Raw genomic sequence first — 20831 nt, 5'->3', positions numbered from 1 at the left:
ATATATATATATATATATATATATATATATATATATATATATATATCTACCTTTGTGTACATATATACATAAAATTTTCATCATTTTATGATAAACAAATAAATAATCACACTTTCTATTATTAATTTTGTTTGTTTCAAAGTCTTATTTCGGATCTATTTGGTCCATCTACCTTTGTGAGATTTCATTTGATTCCACTAAAAGGCACTAAAAGGCAGTAAAGGGGATCCTTAATTTAATAATTTATTTAAAAGGTTATTAAAATTTCCTTGTAGAGAGTCACGTGGTGTCCTCTAGGGGGTCTCTATTTTCCAATTTTTGAGAGGTTGGGCATTCCCGAATTCAAAACATTACCATACTTGCATAGTTTGGTTAAATTGATAAAAACTGCCTCATTTTACACAAAAGGCCATCAATTTGAACACATGGGTGGAATAATTCTTAATTATCATTGTATTTGCTCTCAGTCCAACGTGATCCACTGTGTATGGATCGAGCGGCTAGCTCAGGGCGCCCTCCTCCCTCACGTTTGGAAAGGCAGAAGTCGATAACGGTGGGGCTAGGATGTCGATCAACGTGTGTTTTGAGAGCTGTGATTGTGGACTTTTCAGACGTATGGAGATTAAGGCCTCTGCAGAGCAAAAGGGGGCGTTTCTCAATTTCTGGGCCTTTTCAAACCCCTGGGTGTTTCTCAATCATGCAAACAAAATGACCTAAACCCACCCTCACTACGAGGTCAGCCAATCAGGTACAAGGTGTAAAAAAACGCCATGGTTTGGTAACTCCCTTTAAGTTGCCTGCAGAGACCTACACGCGACACATCACGTGATGACGCAATCGACGGCGACACAAATGTGTTAAGGCAAAACTAATCACTAACGCATCATTTAAAGTTAACATCTAAAAGCTGATAATGAAGTTTGTGGCAAGTACTAATCGGAGCAAAAATGTGACACAAATGCCTGTTTTTTCCCCAGAACTTCCACATACTTTTTGATAATTATTCTTTGTGTTAGATCAATAATCGTAAGCTTTCATTTGCTATATTACTGTCTATGTTTGGTAAGCTTAAGCAACATGAACAGTATGTCAATCTTATATAGTCTGTGAGGTTAAAAACGGTTTTAAAAGCAAAAAGAAAAAAAAGAACAGTCGGTTTACAAACACTTTCAAATATTGCACATTTGTTGAGGCCTGTAGCTATTTCATGTCTAACAACCCAAGCTTTATATATTATTATGTGTAACTCTAAGATAGCTTCCCGTTCTATGTTTAAAACAAAAACACAGCCTGAAATGACGTAGCTTGTATAAACGAGGTCTTGTAAACAAGCACTATATTGGCTAACAATTTCGATGTAAAACTAGTAACATCCAATGCCTTATTAGTCTATTAAGTCATGTAACTTTCTGCATTCGCCAAAGTGCTTCATCAGCTTCACTACTTCCTGTGAGCGTATGCAAATGTGTTTGTTTTCCAAAATGTAGGGGGAAGGGGAGCATGTGCCATGGCCAGCGGATCTCATGCATTTCTAGACTAAGTACAAATTCTGGATCTCTAATACTGTACTACTTCAAAGGGGAGGAAGAAGCGAGCCGGTGCGCTTGATTTCAGTGGTTTCTTGAAGCGGCGTTCTGCTTTTTGAGCCGGTCTAGCTGATTTGTACGTGAGCATGCTTCCCTTCTGCCCGTGCGCTTCTTGGCCTCCTATCAGGCTAATGTCGGCAGACTCCATGTAGTGTGCAAGTTGGCGTCTCCTGCAGGACCCGTGACAGTGCTGGTCCCATGTGCCAATGTTTTTTCAGTCAGATCTCAGAGAAAGAAGCAGGTCGACACAGTGTCACTGGCTTTCCTTTTTAAGACCGGTAGTCCTTTTTACTGTAGGGCTTGTTGCCTAGGATACTGTCCACTTCATGTATAATTGATGATGTTAATTTTGGAAGAACCTAAAAGAATGACGGGTTCAAGTTTAATGCGGTTTTCAATGTTTACCAATGCATTAAAAACAAAATGTGTTCGATAAGCAACTATTATGTAATGTTTATGTTACCTTTTCCATTTTTGCTGTTTCAGTTACTGATTTATTTTTATTTTATGAACGCAACATGCATCAAACAAGGGGACTGCTTATGGTTTTCTAACAAAGTAAAAGCTTTATAGTTTAGCATTTAAAAAAGTAGAAGACATCTGTAAATATTAGTATATTTATTGTACTATAAAACATGACTACTATAAAAATTTTTATGCTGAGTTTTTTTATTTATTTTACATAGTAAAAGAGTTGTACACTGATAATAGTAATATAATAAAATACATAATTTTACAGTTGTTTTAAAATAGTAATATCCCTTTTATTTATTAATGAAATTCATATTTTTATGTGATTATATTGTATTATTATGTATCTTACTGATTTACAATCTTTACATTATTTGCTTAAAATGTTTTATTTATAACTGCAGTTTGTATTAAAATTCAATGCTAAAAAATAATAATAATTAAATATATATAAACAGAAGTTATTAATGTGTGTGTAATGTGCTTTCTATAGGGCAATAATTGTGGAAGTTTTCAGTGGCTTTGAGGTATATTTACACTTATAAATATTGATTGCCTCAAATATTTGCTAAAGCCCCTACATGCTCTGTAATGAAAAATAAATAAATTCACCAGAATTATTTTTGTAATTACATAATACATATTTGCATTTATATTTCATTTATATTGTCTTCTGTTTCCGAATTTCTGGTGTAAACATTGAAATCTCATCATTAATTAAAAAATACTAAGCTGTAGCCTGCTTAAAATAAATTATGTAATGCTCATTTTCACAGCTTGTTACGTCACATTGTTCTTGTGCGATTGCTGTTCGAGAAAGCCCTTTCGTGGGCTGTTTTTCTGTTAATAGAACGAAAAGCTTTTAAGTGGCTCACCTGAATGGCTCCTATGTTCTCCATCAGCTGCTCAGTGCTGGAGGCCCCCAGCAGCACACAGCTCACCCCCTCGTTCCTCAGACACCACGCTACAGACACACCAAAGCACAGACACTTCACATCTCTCTAAACAGTCGACAGAAAGAGTCTAGAACTGTAACTGTGAAAGCACAGCCAGAAATCTGGCCTCAGGCAAAGAGCTAATTCTCTAGATATTAGATTTTCTAAGCAGAGATGAAAGCAATTCGGGCCTGGGTGCTTTTTATATAACCAACAATGTCAGAACACCGAACAGCAAAAAGACAGAGGTAGGTGTACTTGACAGAGTGCTAACATGTGTGGGCATTAAAATTGAACTATGCAGTTACTGCTGAAGCAGGTGCATTTTTAACTCAAAAAATGAACTTGAGTTTTGATCCATTACAACTGACACACGCTTATTAGGCTCTAACCGGCTAGTAAACGCACTTGTTTTAAGATTGGACGATTTATTCAAGTTCATGCTTGTTCTTTGTCTATACAGTAAGTCCACAACATTTTTATTCACTCAGACATAATTAACATTATAAAAGTAAACTGAGCTGTGCCCCTATTATGGGTTATGGAAGGTTCATATTTTGGTTTTGGGAGTTCACAACATTTTGACATGCATGCAAGGTCATCAATGTCAACATGACTCGTTTCTTGGTACTCGTTTTTAATGATTCAGAGTTGATTCTGAATCAACTTTATACACGGTGCATTTTCAGATTTAAACATTTTCAGGAGGATTTAGAGCGCTTAGAGCTATGTTACAAACTGCGTGAAAGGTCAATGTCAAAACTCCATGATAGGGGCAATTTAATGTTAACTTTGATGTTTTGAAGTTGCAGAAACTCTCATCATATTAAAACCATCACAACAAGAATAGATACACAAGCGCATTAAGTGTATCTGTTCTGCAGTTACGAACCCCTGCTGTTACGCTGACCTTTACTGCTCTATTAAAGAAGGTCATATAAATGATTACGCTAGCGTGGATACAAGCAACAAAATCCGAAGCTACACAGGGAAACCTAATCTAAAATGTTGCAATCATCTGTGCGGTTTCCCCTTTGATTAATAACAGTCATGAGCTTTATGTGATTCATGTGTTTAGGACACATTATGGATTAACATCACTTGTTGTTCCTATAAAGTAAACACTGACCTCTGTGCTTCTGGGACAGGTTTAGCTTTAAGACTGACATTTTCACATTGGGGAACTTCTGAATTTTAGTCTGGTCCATATTATAACTTACACTGGCCAAGAACAACCCACTCAAACAAGACGAGACCACCTAAACAACAAATAATAATGCAAAGCATCACAGGTAATACCCCTAAATATGTATTGCATACCCCTAAAGGGTGTGCAATAGTACTTTAAGAGTACATCTTAATAGTACATTTTAGAACTGCGAAAAAAGACCACCTCAATGGTAGCTTTTTTTCCATTTGTATGCAAAAGACAATAAATCTGTTTTTAATTATACTCACTGTCCATCTAAAGAATAATTAAGCAAAACTTTATTTTAAGGAGTCATAATACAGATTAATTACGTAATTATGTACTTAGTGATAGCCTTTGTACTTACATGAAATAAAACCAAGTTATGGAACGGCCTGTAATTACAGTTTGTAATTATGTAGATGTAACAGGCAGCTACTGTTACACATATTTAACAGACCGAGTCTGTTACACAGCTACTCACACTTTAGTACAGTCTACACTTTATTTTAAATAGCTTATGTCGGTGTAATATTCTGTAATTGTAATGTAATTAGAAAGGTATTTTTAAGCACGTATGTGACAATCCTTTGGTTACATAAGTAGCTGTGTTACAAAGACTTGTTACAAACGTGTAACAGTAGCTGCCTATTACATCGACATAATTATAAACTGTAGGAACAAACTGTTTGATAACTTAGTTGCACGGTAAGTACATTTTGTTTTATGCATGAACAACGGCTACTGCTAAGTACTTACTAGGTAATTACCATCTATTATGGACACCTTAAAATAAAATGGCAGCAATAATTCTTATGTATATCTAGTTTTCTTACTACTAAAAGCTGGAAAACGGGATATTAATAAGCAGATTTTAATACACTGTGCATCATACACTTCCTGTGTACATACAGAGTGAACGGCTAAAGATCACACACTATTATACATTGCAAACACAACAAACTCGCACAGAAACATGAACCTTCTTGATGAAGAGAAATATAAACAATGCATTTTCAAATCTGTGGAAAATATCAAGTATGTTTGATACGATCCGCCCTTTATAGATTATGGAAGTCTGAAGTGACAAAAATTCAAGTCTGTTCCCAACACACACAATGCTAGTTTTTAGTCAACACCCACTGCCCAAAATCTGCAAACTGTCTCTGACTTTCACCAACTATCATTGAATCCTCTAGTTTAAAGACCAGACTGCAAATTCGGACACAAATCTGGGCAAAAATTGTGCACTGTATTCCTGCCTTAAGTGCCTCAAAAGGATAGGTCACCTAAACATTTTAATTACCCTTATGATTTACTCACTCTCATGATATTCTAGGTGTGTATGACTTTCTGCTTTCAGTCAAAAACGATTGTGGTTGTATTACAAAAATCCTGGATCTTCCAATCTTTATAATTGCTGTGAATGGGGATTTTGAAGCCTAAAAAAAGTTCATCCATCTATCATAAAAAATGCTCCACATGAACTGAAGTGATGCAAATTGATGCATTTGTGTAAGAAAAAACAATATTTTCAAACTTAATCTCTAGTAAATGCCATTCTATTTTCAATGTACATTAGTAAAAGGTAGAGGTTTTTAAATATGGATTACACGAATAGGCCTTACTTCAGAAGGTCTTTAGTAACTCCCTAGAGCCATGTGAAACACTTTATTGATAGCTGGATGCACTTCGAAAGCTTGACCACATTCACTGCATTGTAAAGCTATGAAGAGCCAGGGTATTTCTTAATATAACTCTGGTACATCAATTGAAAAACATCAATAAATAAAAAACTCAGATACACCTACCATGGCTTGAGGGTAAGTAAACGAAAAAAATTTTTTGGGTGAAATATCCCTTTAAGCAAAACATTTAAGGCACTTACAACTAAAGTCTTGAGGCAAGGACCAGGTGAAATTTATTTACCAGCCATGTTGATCAACCAAACCTTATCCCATGGCATTAGGTCAGTGAAAGGAAAAAAACTCTGATTGGTTGAAAAAGTTCAGGAACAGAAACAGACATTTAACAAGTTTGCCAACACAAGACCCCAGACAACAAGACACGGGACGGAAGCAGGAGACGAGGACACACAGCCTGTCCTGAGCTCCAGGCAGGCAGACAGACAGACAGACAGAAAGAGAGAGAGCAGCATGGCCCGGGCAGTATTACCGATGGCCAGCTGGGGCAGCGTACAGCCCAGCCGCTCCGCAATGGCCTGCAACTCTTTCAGCTTCGCCTGCTGACGGCGGCCTTCCTCACTCAGGATCTTGTCCTTCAACCACTGGTAGCCCTGTTTCAAACAGACAGCACACCTGCTCAGAGAGCCACACGCCACCGGCTGATGAGCCACAGGAATAGCTGCTGGATATTCATTGTGTTTGTGAAGTAATGATGGAATGGATGATATCTGCACACACAGCCACAGGGACATGTTTTATGAGCGGGTGCTGATGTGAATATGAGGGGTGCCAGAAGCCCAAAGGTGGTGAACATGATACTTCTCAAACGTTTGCTCAACGAGAACTGTAGAATGCTACAATTTATGCTACTGGCTGCTAGACAAAAGCACACACAAAATAATGTGTTCACGGATCACAAAAAAGTATTGTTTTTCAGATTTCAAAATTCAAAATTGTAATAGTAATAGTTTCGTAAGATTTTGTTTGTTTAAAAAAGTCTGTCTTTCTCATGAAGAGTGCGGTAATATTATGAAATATCATTAAAATGAAATAAATCCTTTTTTTATTTTAATACAATTTAAAATAGATTGCTGTAATAAGCAAAGCTGACTTTTCAGTATCATTAATCTTTAAATGTCTTTCAGAAATCAGATTAATATGCTAATTTGGTGCCCCCCAAAAAATTCTGTTAAAACAATGATACATTTTTTTATCTTTGAAGAATAGAAAATTTAAAAGGTACTAAATTGGTTTAATGATAATTTGTTTAATTGATTATTAACATTACAAGTGTAATCTTAAATGTCATTTTTAAACAACAGACCTTTAAACAGACTTTTAAATGCTAATGTTGATTTTAGTTTAATGTGAATAATTGCAGATTAAATGTCACTCCCAAAACTGCAATTCTGCTAATTAATTCTAAACTTGAAAAATTTGAAAATACACAATACACCACTTTTCATTTTTGGAATACTTTTCAACGGAATGTGTACAGTATACACCATGTATACATTTTGATGTTATTTTATTTTTCATTTCTAATTTTGTTGTCAATCATGTATTATCATGCCATTTATGCATATTTACAAATGTTCATGTGTACATCGGCCGAATCTGCTATTGACATGTTGGCCATGTGTTGCAGTCCACCTGCATCTGTATGTATTCTTATGCGCACAATGCAATAATGTACAGCAAAAAAAATCTTTTAGAAATCAAAAGCACTCAATGGCTGTGTGTAAAGATATGTATGGAAAATCACTATATAACAGAAACGCGAAGGTTTGAGCATTCATCCACACGCGAGATGAATGCACAGTGAGTTGGAGCTCTTCACAATCCAATACAGTGATAGAAAAAAAAAAAAAAAAAAAAAACTCAAGCAAGGCCTTCATTTAAATCACACACACTGTCATCAATGAAGACCACCAACAACAACAGCCAGGACAGGGCGTAACGCACGACGAGGAATACCTTGAGAGAGGCTCTGGAATAAGGAGGCACACCGCTGTCATACTTCCCTGAGATGATTCCGCAGGCCAGTGGAGACCACGTCATGGCTCCCACACCTGCTCAAACGAACCAGCCACCATTACAACAACTCCAGAACTTCATTTCATTTCCATTTCATTTTCATTTCAGGCAAAAACAAACAAACACACACACACACACACACACACACACAATCTTATGGAAGAGTTCTGGCAACTGTACTTCCACTTTTTCTCTCTGAAACATGTGATATTCGGCCTGCTCACAGACGGGTGGGATCAGGTTAAATTGTCGTGCCACTGAGTACGCCTCCTGAAAAACATACAAATACAATACACGGATTCACAGCTGCTCATAATAGAACAAGCCATTTATATGCGCGTACAGAGTACAGATTAAAAGCAGGTCCCTGTATGCACACTGTAAACTGATTTCTTTTCTGTTTGTATATAAAACAAACAAAAGATAACTGGAGGATGTTTTACAATAAAATACTATTTCAGTCTTTCTACTTTTACATTTTAATGTGTCATGTAAATAGGTGAAAGTTGTTTAACATTTTCAGTCATTGGCCTAACAACAGAGCAGATGTTTAATTAGTGACCATTAATTAAGTACAATATAGTCATAATTTACTAAAACAAGAGAACAAATTAATACAGCATAGTCATGATTTATTAAAACTAGCGACCAAATAATTACAGTGTGCCACAATTTACTTAAACAATGTAGCACATTAGTATAAAGTGGCCAAAATTTACTAAAAACAGTTAACAAATTATACATTATAGCCACAATTTACTAAAACTAGTGAACGAATTAGCACAATGTCCCAAATTTACTCAAAAAAGGGAGCAAATTTGACCATGATTAAATAAAATGAGGAACAATTTAGTATAATGTATCTACGACTAACTAAAACAAAGGAACAAAATAATAATTTTTGGTGATTATGTGTGTGTATCTTTATATAATATGTTATATATACACACACACACACTCTCAGAAATAAAGTTACAAAAGTTGTCATTCAAAAGGTACATATTTGTACCTAAAGGTTCATTTTGGTGCCTTAAGTGTATATATTAGGTTCAAATATGTGTACTTTAAGTACTAATATGTACAAAAGCGACAGCTTATGTACCTTTATTACTGAGAGGGAATATTTCCTTTTTTTTTGCATACATAAGAGCGAAATGATAAAATGTCAAATGACAAATGTCATTTATCATTATAATGTCAAAAGATGCAGATGTGTATGTAAGTTGTGGCTGAATTAAATGATTTAGCATAATGCTTGTGTAAATACACTGACAACAAATGAGACGCTGAAACAACCTGAAAACTTATTGTATATAACATTCACCTTACTGAAAAAAAAGCAAAAACAATTCACTGTTCTTTCAAACCCACCATAATCTCCATGGAGCTCCAGCGGGACGTGCCCCAATACATGGCCATGCCCTGGTTAATCACATGGGTCATCGCTCGAACCGTCTCTGCCAATCACAATATTAACTATCAAAGTCCGGACAACACTCAGCTACTGAGGGATCGAGGAACAAAAGCAGATGTGATAAGAGAGTATCTGAGAGATAGTAAGACCACCGCAATAAACCTAGCCAGTAAAAAAACAAGGACGAATATAACAGTAAAGTAACAGAAGTGGAGCAGAAGTAGATTTGGAGAAAGGCTAAGAGCAACAAAGGCCATTATTCATATTTTCTTTATACAAAGTGACAGAGCATTAAAAATGGCCTGAAGGTTATGCATGTTATAGTAAGTCTACTCAAAGAGTTTCTCAGTGGCTGGAAAATAAATCAGAGGGCGACTCCGGACTGCGTGACATCTCCACAACGCTGCATTTCATTGACATTTAGCAGAAGAGCAATTTTCCACGGCCCAGCCTACAATCTATTTCATGTCATGAGATTATTATACACTGCTGCATCAACACCCTATTATGAGGAAGGAAGCAGATAAATGGATTAAAAAAAATGTTAAAAATTGTAGCAGGTCTCCATCCTTCAGACTTAAATTCTCAAAAAAGTTTAGATTAGCAACATTTTAAAGAATTCCAAAAAGCTACTTGTTTAAAAATGCATTTGGTGGCTCTACGGAATATTTTTTAGATGCTAATATATTTACTCATACACATTTCTATATTTTCTGTTTAATAATGAGGCCACACCACAAGAAATTCCCACATATTGAACTGCAAAAAAAGACATACATAATCAAAAAGATCATATGGCAAATCATCCAATTAATTAGTAAGTAAAATACTGCAGGCAGGAAAGGACAGCATTCACAAATCTTTGCTAAATCAAATTTCCAATCTATACTAACATATGAAGACAACCTTTGTGTTCATATGGTAGAATTTTTGCAGTTTACCAGTAGCACTTTACAAGTATTTTTGAAGATTTGTGAATAATATCAGTGTAAACAATTAGTAGACAGACAAAATATGACAGACACATGCAAAAAAGAGAACAGCCACTTGCAGTAATAAAAGATTCACATGCAGGGAAGCTGAGGATCATCTTGCAAAAAATTATTATGATTTTTTTTTCTTTTGGCTTTAAGAAAATCTAAATGTTAGGCTAAAGCATAGTATAAGCAGAAGCAGGTTAAAGTGTTTTATCATACTTATCACGACAATATTAATATGAATAATATATGCGACTCTATTCATGTCTGAACTGACAGGAAATAAAACAAACAAAAAACAAGCGAAGCCCAAAAACTGACCCACTCAAAATCTACATAAGTGCATTTCTAGGAAAAATGAATAATGGAGAAGATATTAAAATGGAATGAATGGTAAATATTCATCAACAAAAATAAATGATAGAAATGGATAAAAAAAATGCAATGACCTTCTCCAAATTTCACTTGCAAGATGGACAAGATAGTCAAAGAAATCATTCATTCTACGGCATACAAGGTTTAATAGGAACTTCTGGAAATCTTCAGCATTTTATGGACACGGTCAGGTTTCTCACACCAGGAAAAGAGGGCAAACTATCACAAATCAAAGCCATAAAATGCTTTTGGAGACAGGAGGTCAAAATTCTCACTGAGGGTACCATGTACCTTCTATGATGAATGTTCTTGATTTTGAAGTGTTAAATGGATCTCCTGGTGATAAACAAACAAACAAAAGACTGTGAAAAGAGGTTTACCAACCAGCAAATGGAATGAAATTTATGAAGAAGAAGAAAAAAAAAGGACCAGAGCGGATTCTGCAAATCCACGCTTGAACTAACGAGGTCTGTGCACAAGCACGAGCAACCATGACCTCAGAAGCAACAGGCTCAGTCTCAATCTGTCCACATACCCCTCACAGCTGTACAGCATGGTACTGTCAAAAATTAATTTCCCATCCCTCATTTTCTTCAGTAAAAGCTAAAAATACAGGTTACATTGAGGAAGTTACAATGCAGTTGAATGCGACCAAAGAGATTTAATTGTTCTCTTAAAATGCAAGCATTATTTGAGCTGCTAAGTTGTCTAGATCAGCATTTTGTGAGTATTTTACCATTCCATTGAACATCCATTATAAGTACCTCGCTGTAAGATTTTAGCACATTGGTCTCAAACTCAGTTTCTGGAAGGCCACAGCTCCGCACAGTTCAGCTCAGACCCTAATCAAACACGCTTGATCCAGCTATTCAAGCTCTTCAAGATTGCTAGAAACATCCAAGCAGGTGTGACTTTGAGCTGGACGGAGATAAACTCTGCAGAGCTGTGGCCTTCCAGGAACTGAGAGGCAAATCCAAATTGACTTATTATGAAAATTATGCCCCAAATAATGTAAACTGAGCTTAACTTAAATTGACCTTGTACTTTTAATATCTCACCATTCTTAAAGTGAGGAGCATTATTAACCAATCAAGACTTTAAAGTAATGTGGGGACAAAAACATATTGGTCTGACTCCATTAAAACTACCATGCTATAATGCTGTGAATATACTAAGTAACCTAAAACCTTTCAGTCATGCTGCTTTGGTTGTTTAGCCCTCTAAACCATTACTTTCTATAATGAAAGATCTACTGCGATGTGTTGTAAATGTACTAGTCCACTTAATACGTTTGTAAAACCCTCCAAAGCGAAAGCATGCACTCTTCCTCGACTGAATTACAACTTGACTCAACCATTAAATGCATAATGGATGCAACTGCTGTGATGCAAGCTTGAATCATCCTGACAGCACACTTAGACAACATGCTCCATTCACTGCTCAACCTTCTGAGACACACAATTAATTATTCCGTATGACAGTTTATTATAAAATGAATGAGACGATTAGACTATTTTTGGAACTTTTGCACCTTAAAGGCGAAACGACTCTCTGCTATTGGTCTCAACGTGTTTTATCTCTTTTATGAATTGGTCTGATATAGTCCCATGCTTCAGTGCAAAGCTGTTAAGTGAGCCATTCCAGTGCTGGGAGTCAAAGATGCAAAAACTATCCCAGCATCCCATCAAGATCACCTACCTTCCATTGGCGTGTTGGGGTCAGGTCTGTTAGCAAACACTACGTCCACATACTCTAACTGAAGTCTCTCCAGTGACGCCCTTAGACCTGAAAGCCAACAGAAACAAAGACTATTTAAAGCTAAAGTGTGAATTTCTTTTCCCTACATTTCTCTGTTAATTTATCTACAATCATTATTATTTTTAACACAACTTACCTTCTATTATGTGCTTTCTGGACAAGCCTCTCTCGGTTTCTGCTCTGAAAAACAAGCAAGAATATGACATTTACAAATGTAAGTATTACTAAATTGAACTGAAGTTTATTACTTACGCTTACGATGTGTTTTTAAAACAAGATGTAAATTCACCTCTATTTTCTAAAGTCTTGCTATTGACCTCATTGTGAATGATTCTTTTGACCTTATTATTTTTAATGAAAATGCCATCTTAATCTTCTGGTGAAAATACAGACTTCTCTCTGTTCACATACATCAGATCATATAGTCTATGTTCTAGAACCAAGTCCCCTCCCCCCAAATAATCCACTCAAATTTATGTCATAATACATAATGGTGCACACATAATAATCTGATCTTTCTCAGGTAAATTTACTTAAGGTCACATTTAATATGGCCACTGATTCTCTATGTGTGAGACTAATTAATATAAAAATGTAAGCACAGCGGCAATTTAAACCCATTAATGTTTGATGGTGACCTCACATCAGTGCTCGGCTTTGGCCTTTAATTTGCCCTGAGTGAAAGAGCACAGCTCAGAGGGGGAGGGTTCGACCTGGATCATTCTCCAGTGAGGGTCTGCAGGACTTCCCTTACTATATCCCACACACAGCTTCTCTCGCACTCCTATGAAAGAGACTATCATTAACCTGCTTCCTCTGTTGCTCTCACAGTCAGGGGAAGGTATGAATCATCATTAACCTCTTTCTGACGCATACACACACACACACACACATAAGCACAGCACTTACTTTCCACCCCAGTATATCTTTGTGGTGATGACCAAACTGGAACGTCTATGAAACACAGGAGACAAAGTGTTTGAAAGCGAAACAAAGGCCAGGCCGGGCCATCATGATGGGTAAACAAAGACATTAGGTTAGGATGCAGGAAATTACACTGTAGTCCAGTTAATGAAAAGTCCAAGAACCACTGTATTTGAACATAATTGTCAGGGTTTTTTATTTTAGTTTTAAAGTAAACTAAAATCCTTTATATTTATATGTTTTTATATATTATTTTTTTATTAAGCTGCATAAAAAAACAGCCCTGGTGAACTTTTTAAACCCTAGATGTATTAACCTTTTTGTATAACAAATAAAATACAAATAATTTATTATAAATAACAGTGTGTTTATATGTGTGTGTGTGCATGATAAATTATTTTATTCTAATCACAATATGGATTGCAATGTTTTTAATTCTAGATTAGAATACATATTATAATTTTGGATTTTAAATAATCTCTTTTGTTAAAAAAAAAGTACACTTCATTGCAGAAGTTGATCTAAATAAGGGGCTTTTGCAGAATTTTCATGCTAAAATGTTTTCCTCTCCCAAGAGATGATTTTTTTGAATACTTGAAACTGCAGTCATGCCATGTTTCTAAAAAGGGCAAAATCTAGGGTCCAAAATTAGACATCTTTCCCCAGAGGGAAGTGGCTTTTCGCCTCAGTGCTTGCATACAGTGAATGGTAGGATGAATAAAAGTTAATGTCCCCTTAAGTGCAAATTCCACATTAGTCATTCACAAACTAACAGGAGCTGCAAGGTACAAGCAAGCATCAAGTCAGCAGTTATCCTGACAGTCTGAAGGAGAAAGGGCACACAAACATAGCGTTCTGAACCCTTAAAAACAGCAAATCAATCTGTTTACCTCCATCCTTTCTTCTTGATGATACTGCCGAGAACCATTTCAGCCCTGCAAGAAAGCAAGAAGCAGTTATAATGCTATCATTTTAGCCTAAACCCCCTCCTCTTCCTCACTTACTTACATCACAGTCGGTGAGCAAAAGCGTCCTCTACACTGGGGGATTCCCCGTTCTCAGCTTCTGGAGAATTAAGCTAATGAAGCATTCACTTTACAGCAATCTGAAAGGAACTCCCAGTGTAAACACAGGCAAAATACTTCATGTTTTTTTTTCCCTCCTGTGAGCAGATTTTTAAAAAGAGGATAGACTGAAAGGGAGGGAGAGCGTCTAATGACAGATGTTACATTTTTGCCCTCAGGACCAATGTGTTCTTCATGAATGGTTCTCCCATCAGGCCTCATCATCCCTTTGCGAGAATGTGAGTCCTTGTGACAGCTTGTAACAAATGAAGCGCTATTGTATCGTGGGCTCAAGAGGGCAGCAGATGTCCTCAGACAAACTCACGAACAATACTAGTCTTCGTATTTCTAGCAGTCCAGGTGAGCAAATCCACTGTTTGTGAAGATGACGAGTGTATGCGCGCGAGTAATAAAGGTCGGGTAGTTCGTGTGTTTACTTGCTGTCTTCATAATGCTGCACGAGCCTCATCGCCAGCTTGACGTGGCATAAAAAGATATTAAAAATGTCTCACACACAGACAACACATACAAGGTTACGCTCTTTAACACGCGTGAGGTCTGCCTCATTAAAGTGTCGTTTTGTACCGTTGCGTGGATTTCTACTGAGTCAGGCTATTTCCGCTCAACTTTATCAGCAATTCCCTGATGTTACAGTTCCACGGCATTGCAGAAAATAAAGACGCCACTGCTAAATTTACTGCAAGCTAGCAGGTTCTGGCTATTCACCTTTCCATCTTTTTCTCTTCTTGCACAAGTGAATTCTGCTGACAAAACACTAACTTCTTTCACTATATTTCACTTCTGTCTTATACATAGATACCTAAAGTATACAGTGAACAGCAGATGTAATGTAATAAGTATGGACGTTAGTGTAATGTATAACAATTCAGCAACTCAGCAAAATAAAATGAACAAATGCATAAATCAAAATATAAAACATTTTTAATTTATATACATAAACAAATAAATATATGTGTGTGTGTATTTATATATACATAATAAATATTGGCTTCCTGAAAGCATTTTAGATTCATCAGATCTGTAAAAAGTAGGTCTATACAGTCCTGTAAAAGATAATCTAAAACTAGAGTTAATACTTTACTAATCTCCTCATATATAAGTTTAAATCCCTATCGCTCATGAAGAGCAGCAGCAATGAATGATGGGAAATCAGTAAAGAGTACTCACTTCCCTGCCGCATACACCTCGGCTGTGTCAAACAGATTGATACCGTTCTCATACGCCACCGTCATCAGCTGCTCAGCTATCTGAGAGAAGACAGAGAGAGAGGAGAGACGGGGACACATCACAGATGGAGAGAAAACGGACAGCTGAGAGGGCATTAGAGCTTTATGTTGTCTTCAGCCGTACAAAACTCAGATGACATGCTTGTAATTCTGCACTGCATCTGTGCTGCTGTTTAGCTGCTGTACAATAGAGATGGATTAAAGCTACACTTTAAGGGAAAGTTAAAGGCATAAATAAACATTTTGTCATGATTTCTTTCTTATGCTGGGTATAAAAAGATATTTTGAAGAATGCTGGTAATCAAACTTGTTGGTGCCCACTGACTTTCATTATATTTATTTGCCTACTATGGAAATGAATGGGGTGTTAAACATCAGAAAAAGACTAATACAAGTTGGGAACAACATGAGGGTGAGTAAATGATGACAGAATTATTTCTTTAAAAGTATAGTTTTCATGTGTTCATGTTATGTTTATCGGGTGTTTATGCTTCGCTACAAAAGCATTATGCCCAGTAAAAATCCAAGAAAACTCTACCTCATCGGTTATTTGACCACCAAATGTCACCCATGTGCCTGAAGAGAGAGAATGTATAAGGTAATGTCAGAGTGACACATGCAGTATTATATACTAGAAGAGTGAATAAGCTACATTTCTGATAGGAATAGTACACATTGCATATTACTCACCCAATCCTAGACATGACACCCGTAGGCCAGATTTCCCAAGGTTCCTAAAAAAAAAAAAAAAAAAAAAAAAAAAAAAAAGCAAACAGTTTAAGTCACATGGTAAAATGAAATACAACCAATAATAACGTGTTTCAATGTAATGCATAAACAAATGTATTGTGATGCATAAAGTGCACTTTGTAATGTTTCAAACTGATCTAATGATGTATATCGTATTTGTGCCCTGTGGTCAGCAGCACAGTTATGAATAAATCTGAACTCATTGTGTTTTCATTATGTGTAACCTGGGCCATAGGCTACATGTGTACTGTAGCAGTCTTTGTTTGTAACTCCCACTCACACGCAGAGAGCAAGAGGGAGTAAAATCCAGCTTGGATACAGCACTACAGTACCTTCAGCCTCATGAACCAATCAGAAGACCACCTGGATCTTTTGTTCGATATCTTTTCAGTTTGCAAAGAGCCAAGGTTACAGTGCTGAGCGATTACTATATAAGACCACACAGTCAAGGACTCAGGCTGCCTTTATAATTACAGCTTTTCAGTGAGCTTTTGATTCTTATTTGAAGGATTGAGAAGCAATTTATGACTGGCACAAAACAAATATGTTGCTTTAAAAGACCTTTTTGTGGTTTTCAAATAAAAAAGATGTTTAAAACCTTTTAGAAGAGCACAGCAACGCTTATGAAAAGGCATAACATTTCCCAGAAGAAACCAATCAAGAGTCGTGAATTTACCCTTGAGAGACATTTCTACTGTACCATATCCTCCAGGCATGTTTTCATCACACACTGACAAAAATGTCTCGAAATTGCATGATTTAATAAAACAGAATTAATTAATATAACTTCAACGTAAACGAATTAAGTTATTTTGAAGAGACCAAATTAAGCAGTCTCAATAGTGAGATAAATCTGCAAGATGTCTGTTAAACAGCACTTCATTTGAAAAGCAAATTTCTGTTTAATGTCTGACAGGAGACATCCGAGAGACAGATTGCAGATAAGCGTGCACTCTAAAAAAAAAAAAAAATCATCTTCCAGATGTAAACACATCAAACAGATGTCTCTCAGAGGTATATGTGCTATCAGGGATGTTAATGCCTGTGCTAATACTAGCCAATGAATTGCTGGCGAGCAATAGCACATACTGCTAGATTCGCATGCTAGAAATCTAGAAATATTAGCTCCAGCACCATCTTCATATGTGCTCTTCTCTCTGACGTTGCTCAGGAACTTTAAGGTCTTTAAGATGGCGCTAATGAAACGAGCTGTCTCTTGTGACAAATTTGAATGAATAATCAACTATAATCAATAAATGTACAGTACATAATGGCTTAGCCAATATACTATAACCTGTATACACTAATATGCACTTGTTGTTGAGTGTAGATTCTGAATAAAGGCCTGTGTTCGATGCATGTATAGTGTATCTATTTCCTGTAAACAGGCTGTCATCGATGTCACCTCCAAGTGGCTTTGAACAGAACATCAGCGGAGAACTTATCAACTCAAATCAAATTATCAGTGAGCATGGAGGTCCTGAAAACCAGTGATGAATTTTTAACTGGTTTGATGGAGATAGAGTTACAGGATGGGAGATCCATTGACCAGCCTGTGAAGGTGAACTGGCCACCTGCTGATGAGGCTCAAACTGATGTGCAAAGCCCTGTACATGCTCACATAATTGATCTTTCCATCTAACAAGACACAAGCTCCTCTCTGGCAGTACAGTGGTGTCGTGCTGAACATTTAAGACTATTTGCTGGTGCTAGAAGACCGCGGCTGCAACCAGAGAGCAGGGAGACAGTCAAGCACGTCTTTAGCCCTCTTTAATTATGGAACGCAGCAAACTGTAGAACATATTATTGGAGAGAATGTTCCCGTTTGTGGTTAAATGACTAAAATGCAAATTGGGATAAGCATTTAATATTACTCGCGTAGTCTGAAGCACCAATAATCAAATGTGTGTTCTAATGCCAATTTTCATAATATTCAGTTAATCAAATAAAATATTGAATCTTCTTTCTGTGTCACTATTATTCAGTTTTTTAATGCAATAAATATATGTATATTTAAAACATTTTCTATTCAATAATGTTTTTTACCAACCCCTACAGTTACTTTACAAACCCAGTTTGAGAATCCCTTTGTTAATAAACAAATAGAATAGAATAGAATAGAATAGAATAGAGGCAGACATCGTCTATGAGCATGAAAAAATTACTAATATCTTTCTTTTTTATTTTCATAAACAACACTTTAGTGCTTCTGTTTTTAATAAATTAATGCTACAATATACCCTTTAAAAAAACAATTCAAACCATAGATAATTTATGTTTTTGTTCCATAAAAGGACATTTACGTCCCCTCTTAGTTAAAGGCTCTCTCATTGAACCCCTACCTGGGGTTTCCTTAAAACTTCTACTCTACCTCACAAGTCTTTCCCTATAATTATATTGTGAATCTCAAAGGTAAAGTTTAATGTAACTAAAGGTAACTCGAGTAGCCTGTTTCACAGCCAAGCAACTCTTTTGGCAGTCAAAAACATGCTACATAACCAATGTAGACTGATTCATGATTGTTGGTTCAAAACCTAAAAGGGTTGAATGTAATCGAGCAGCACCCTGAGAAACTCAATAAACTAATAAATGATCAATACTGTTCTGTTTGTCTAGAATGCAGTAAAGTAAGATGCGTAGTCCAGAGTGTTTCTAGTTTATTAGCCAGGGATCTTACAACCTAACAGTATACTTGGAAAACCCATTACTAAAATCAATCATCATATAAAGTGTGCAATCAATAACTTACCATGCCTTTAAACAAACCAAGCTTTCCTGATCTTCTAAGGTGAAGCTACTCAGCAGTGTATGGGTGTTTAAAAGGCCCGTTCACATTGAGAGAAGAAACTCTCTCAGTATATCCCCAGAGAACTGCACTTGGCTGAGGCTGCATGTGTGGGAAACGCTGGGCCTGCTCCACTAATCTTTGGAATTCGTTAATGGATGTCGACAGGGCCTTTACCACAGATCAAAATGGGTCTCTTAATGCAGCACAATGCCTACCTACACTATCACAGCATTTGATGGAGGTACAGTAACAGGATAGTGCTGAACTGTGAGCTCACGGTTGGCCATTTAGGCAATCTTGAGTGTTTATAATTAGCAATGCAGATTATTTAATAACAGATTGCACAGCAAGTTTATAAGGTCAATGAAATTATGCTCATTTTTTGTGCAGATCAGTTAATATATTAAAAAGTGCTTTGCTGCATATTAATATTTGAAAAAAAAAAAAAAAACTTTTCCAAATGAAAGCCATGTTGTGCAACAAATATAGGGGAGAAAAATGTAAATAAAAAAAAAAAAAAAAAAAAAAAAAAAAAAAAATTTATAAAACAAATTATATATTATATTATTTTAATCTATAGTTAAACCACAAAACATTTTTACAGTTTGAAGACTTTTTTGAAATCAAATTAAACTAACTTTTCACTTTTTGAGACCTGATTTTTTCCTTTGCCTTATCATGAATAAACACTGCTATTCGTCATTTATTCGTCATTGACCTGTACAACACGGCACGGTTTGACTCCAGACTCCAAAACTGCCCTACGGTGTCCTGCTCTTCAGCCCTACAGCCGACCCAGACAGCAGATGTCTCAATTAAAGAACACACACACTCATACAAGCTCATTATCATGGCAGATGAGCAAACACCCAGGGCTTTCGAGGGGTTAAGAATAGCGATACACGCACAGTTCACAACACACATTTGACCTCACACACATTCAATGTAGAGTGAGCCACCAGGAATCCCTCTGAGAATGTTTTCGTCATATCAAGCCTGAACTTTCAAGCAAGATACACTCACACAAGATAAAAAGACAGTATATTCACCGTTTCATCACTCCAGACTAAAAAAGGGATTTAAGTGAAAAAGTAGGAAGGTATGCAACATAGTTACATAAGAAAGGCTGGGGGCACGAGTAGTATGGTAAAAAGATAGAAAGGATATGAAGGAAGTAAAAGACAAAGCGTTAAGAAGACTTAGGAAACCAGAAGGAGGAAGCATCAACGAGGGTTTTGTAGGCTACGCTTCACTAGAGAACTACAGGCACGATATTGCCTAGGAGGCATGGGCACTTTATCAAAATGAGTAATCTTATCCCCACAGGGGCCCACTCCTCCCTGCCCAAACACTCCACATGGGGTGCCAGAATATCACAATTTTGGGCAAATCTTTGCTGAGAAATGGTTATGGAGTAAATATCTATGAACTTAGGGGATAAAGTCACTACGGAAACAATGCTGCACAGGATTATTGTTGTATTAAGGAGTTATCAAAAAAAAAAACACACACACATGCACATTCAACAAATTTTGGTAGAGGTGAAAGTCACAACGCAGCAAAAGGGTGCACTATTGAGTTCTGGGCTCTCTGTTGACATCTGTAGTTGAAACTAATTTGAAAGTAACTTG

The 20831-nt window shown here is 36.4% G+C and overlaps 1 protein-coding gene across 9 annotated transcripts in view; it reads right to left on the bottom strand.

Annotated features, from left to right (window-relative positions):
• Window positions 1–219: 219 nt before the first annotated feature.
• Window positions 220–20831, bottom strand: part of kcnab2b (potassium voltage-gated channel subfamily A regulatory beta subunit 2b) — a 51506-nt gene continuing 30894 nt past the window's right edge. For 6 of the 9 annotated variants that reach the window (XM_043224684.1, XM_043224683.1, XM_043224685.1 and 3 more), the window contains 14 exons: window positions 16353–16396; window positions 16201–16238; window positions 15604–15683; window positions 14242–14286; window positions 13337–13381; window positions 12564–12607; window positions 12368–12454; window positions 10961–11005; window positions 9275–9360; window positions 8054–8173; window positions 7844–7939; window positions 6357–6477; window positions 2933–3021; window positions 220–1945 (listed from right to left, as the gene is read on the bottom strand). In XM_043224684.1, the coding sequence (XP_043080619.1) occupies window positions 1856–1945; window positions 2933–3021; window positions 6357–6477; window positions 7844–7939; window positions 8054–8173; window positions 9275–9360; window positions 10961–11005; window positions 12368–12454; window positions 12564–12607; window positions 13337–13381; window positions 14242–14286; window positions 15604–15683; window positions 16201–16238; window positions 16353–16396 (1030 nt within the window). In that variant the 3' untranslated portion in view covers window positions 220–1855. The remainder of the gene's footprint in view (window positions 1946–2932; window positions 3022–6356; window positions 6478–7843; window positions 7940–8053; window positions 8174–9274; window positions 9361–10960; window positions 11006–12367; window positions 12455–12563; window positions 12608–13336; window positions 13382–14241; window positions 14287–15603; window positions 15684–16200; window positions 16239–16352; window positions 16397–20831) is intronic. The other 3 variants (XM_043224678.1, XM_043224676.1, XM_043224681.1) reach the window with 1 other exon arrangement.

Source organism: Puntigrus tetrazona, chromosome 23 (assembly GCF_018831695.1).
Source record: "Puntigrus tetrazona isolate hp1 chromosome 23, ASM1883169v1, whole genome shotgun sequence".
Classification (NCBI taxonomy): Eukaryota; Metazoa; Chordata; class Actinopteri; order Cypriniformes; family Cyprinidae; genus Puntigrus; species Puntigrus tetrazona.
This window is presented reverse-complemented; position numbering and strand designations above follow the sequence as displayed.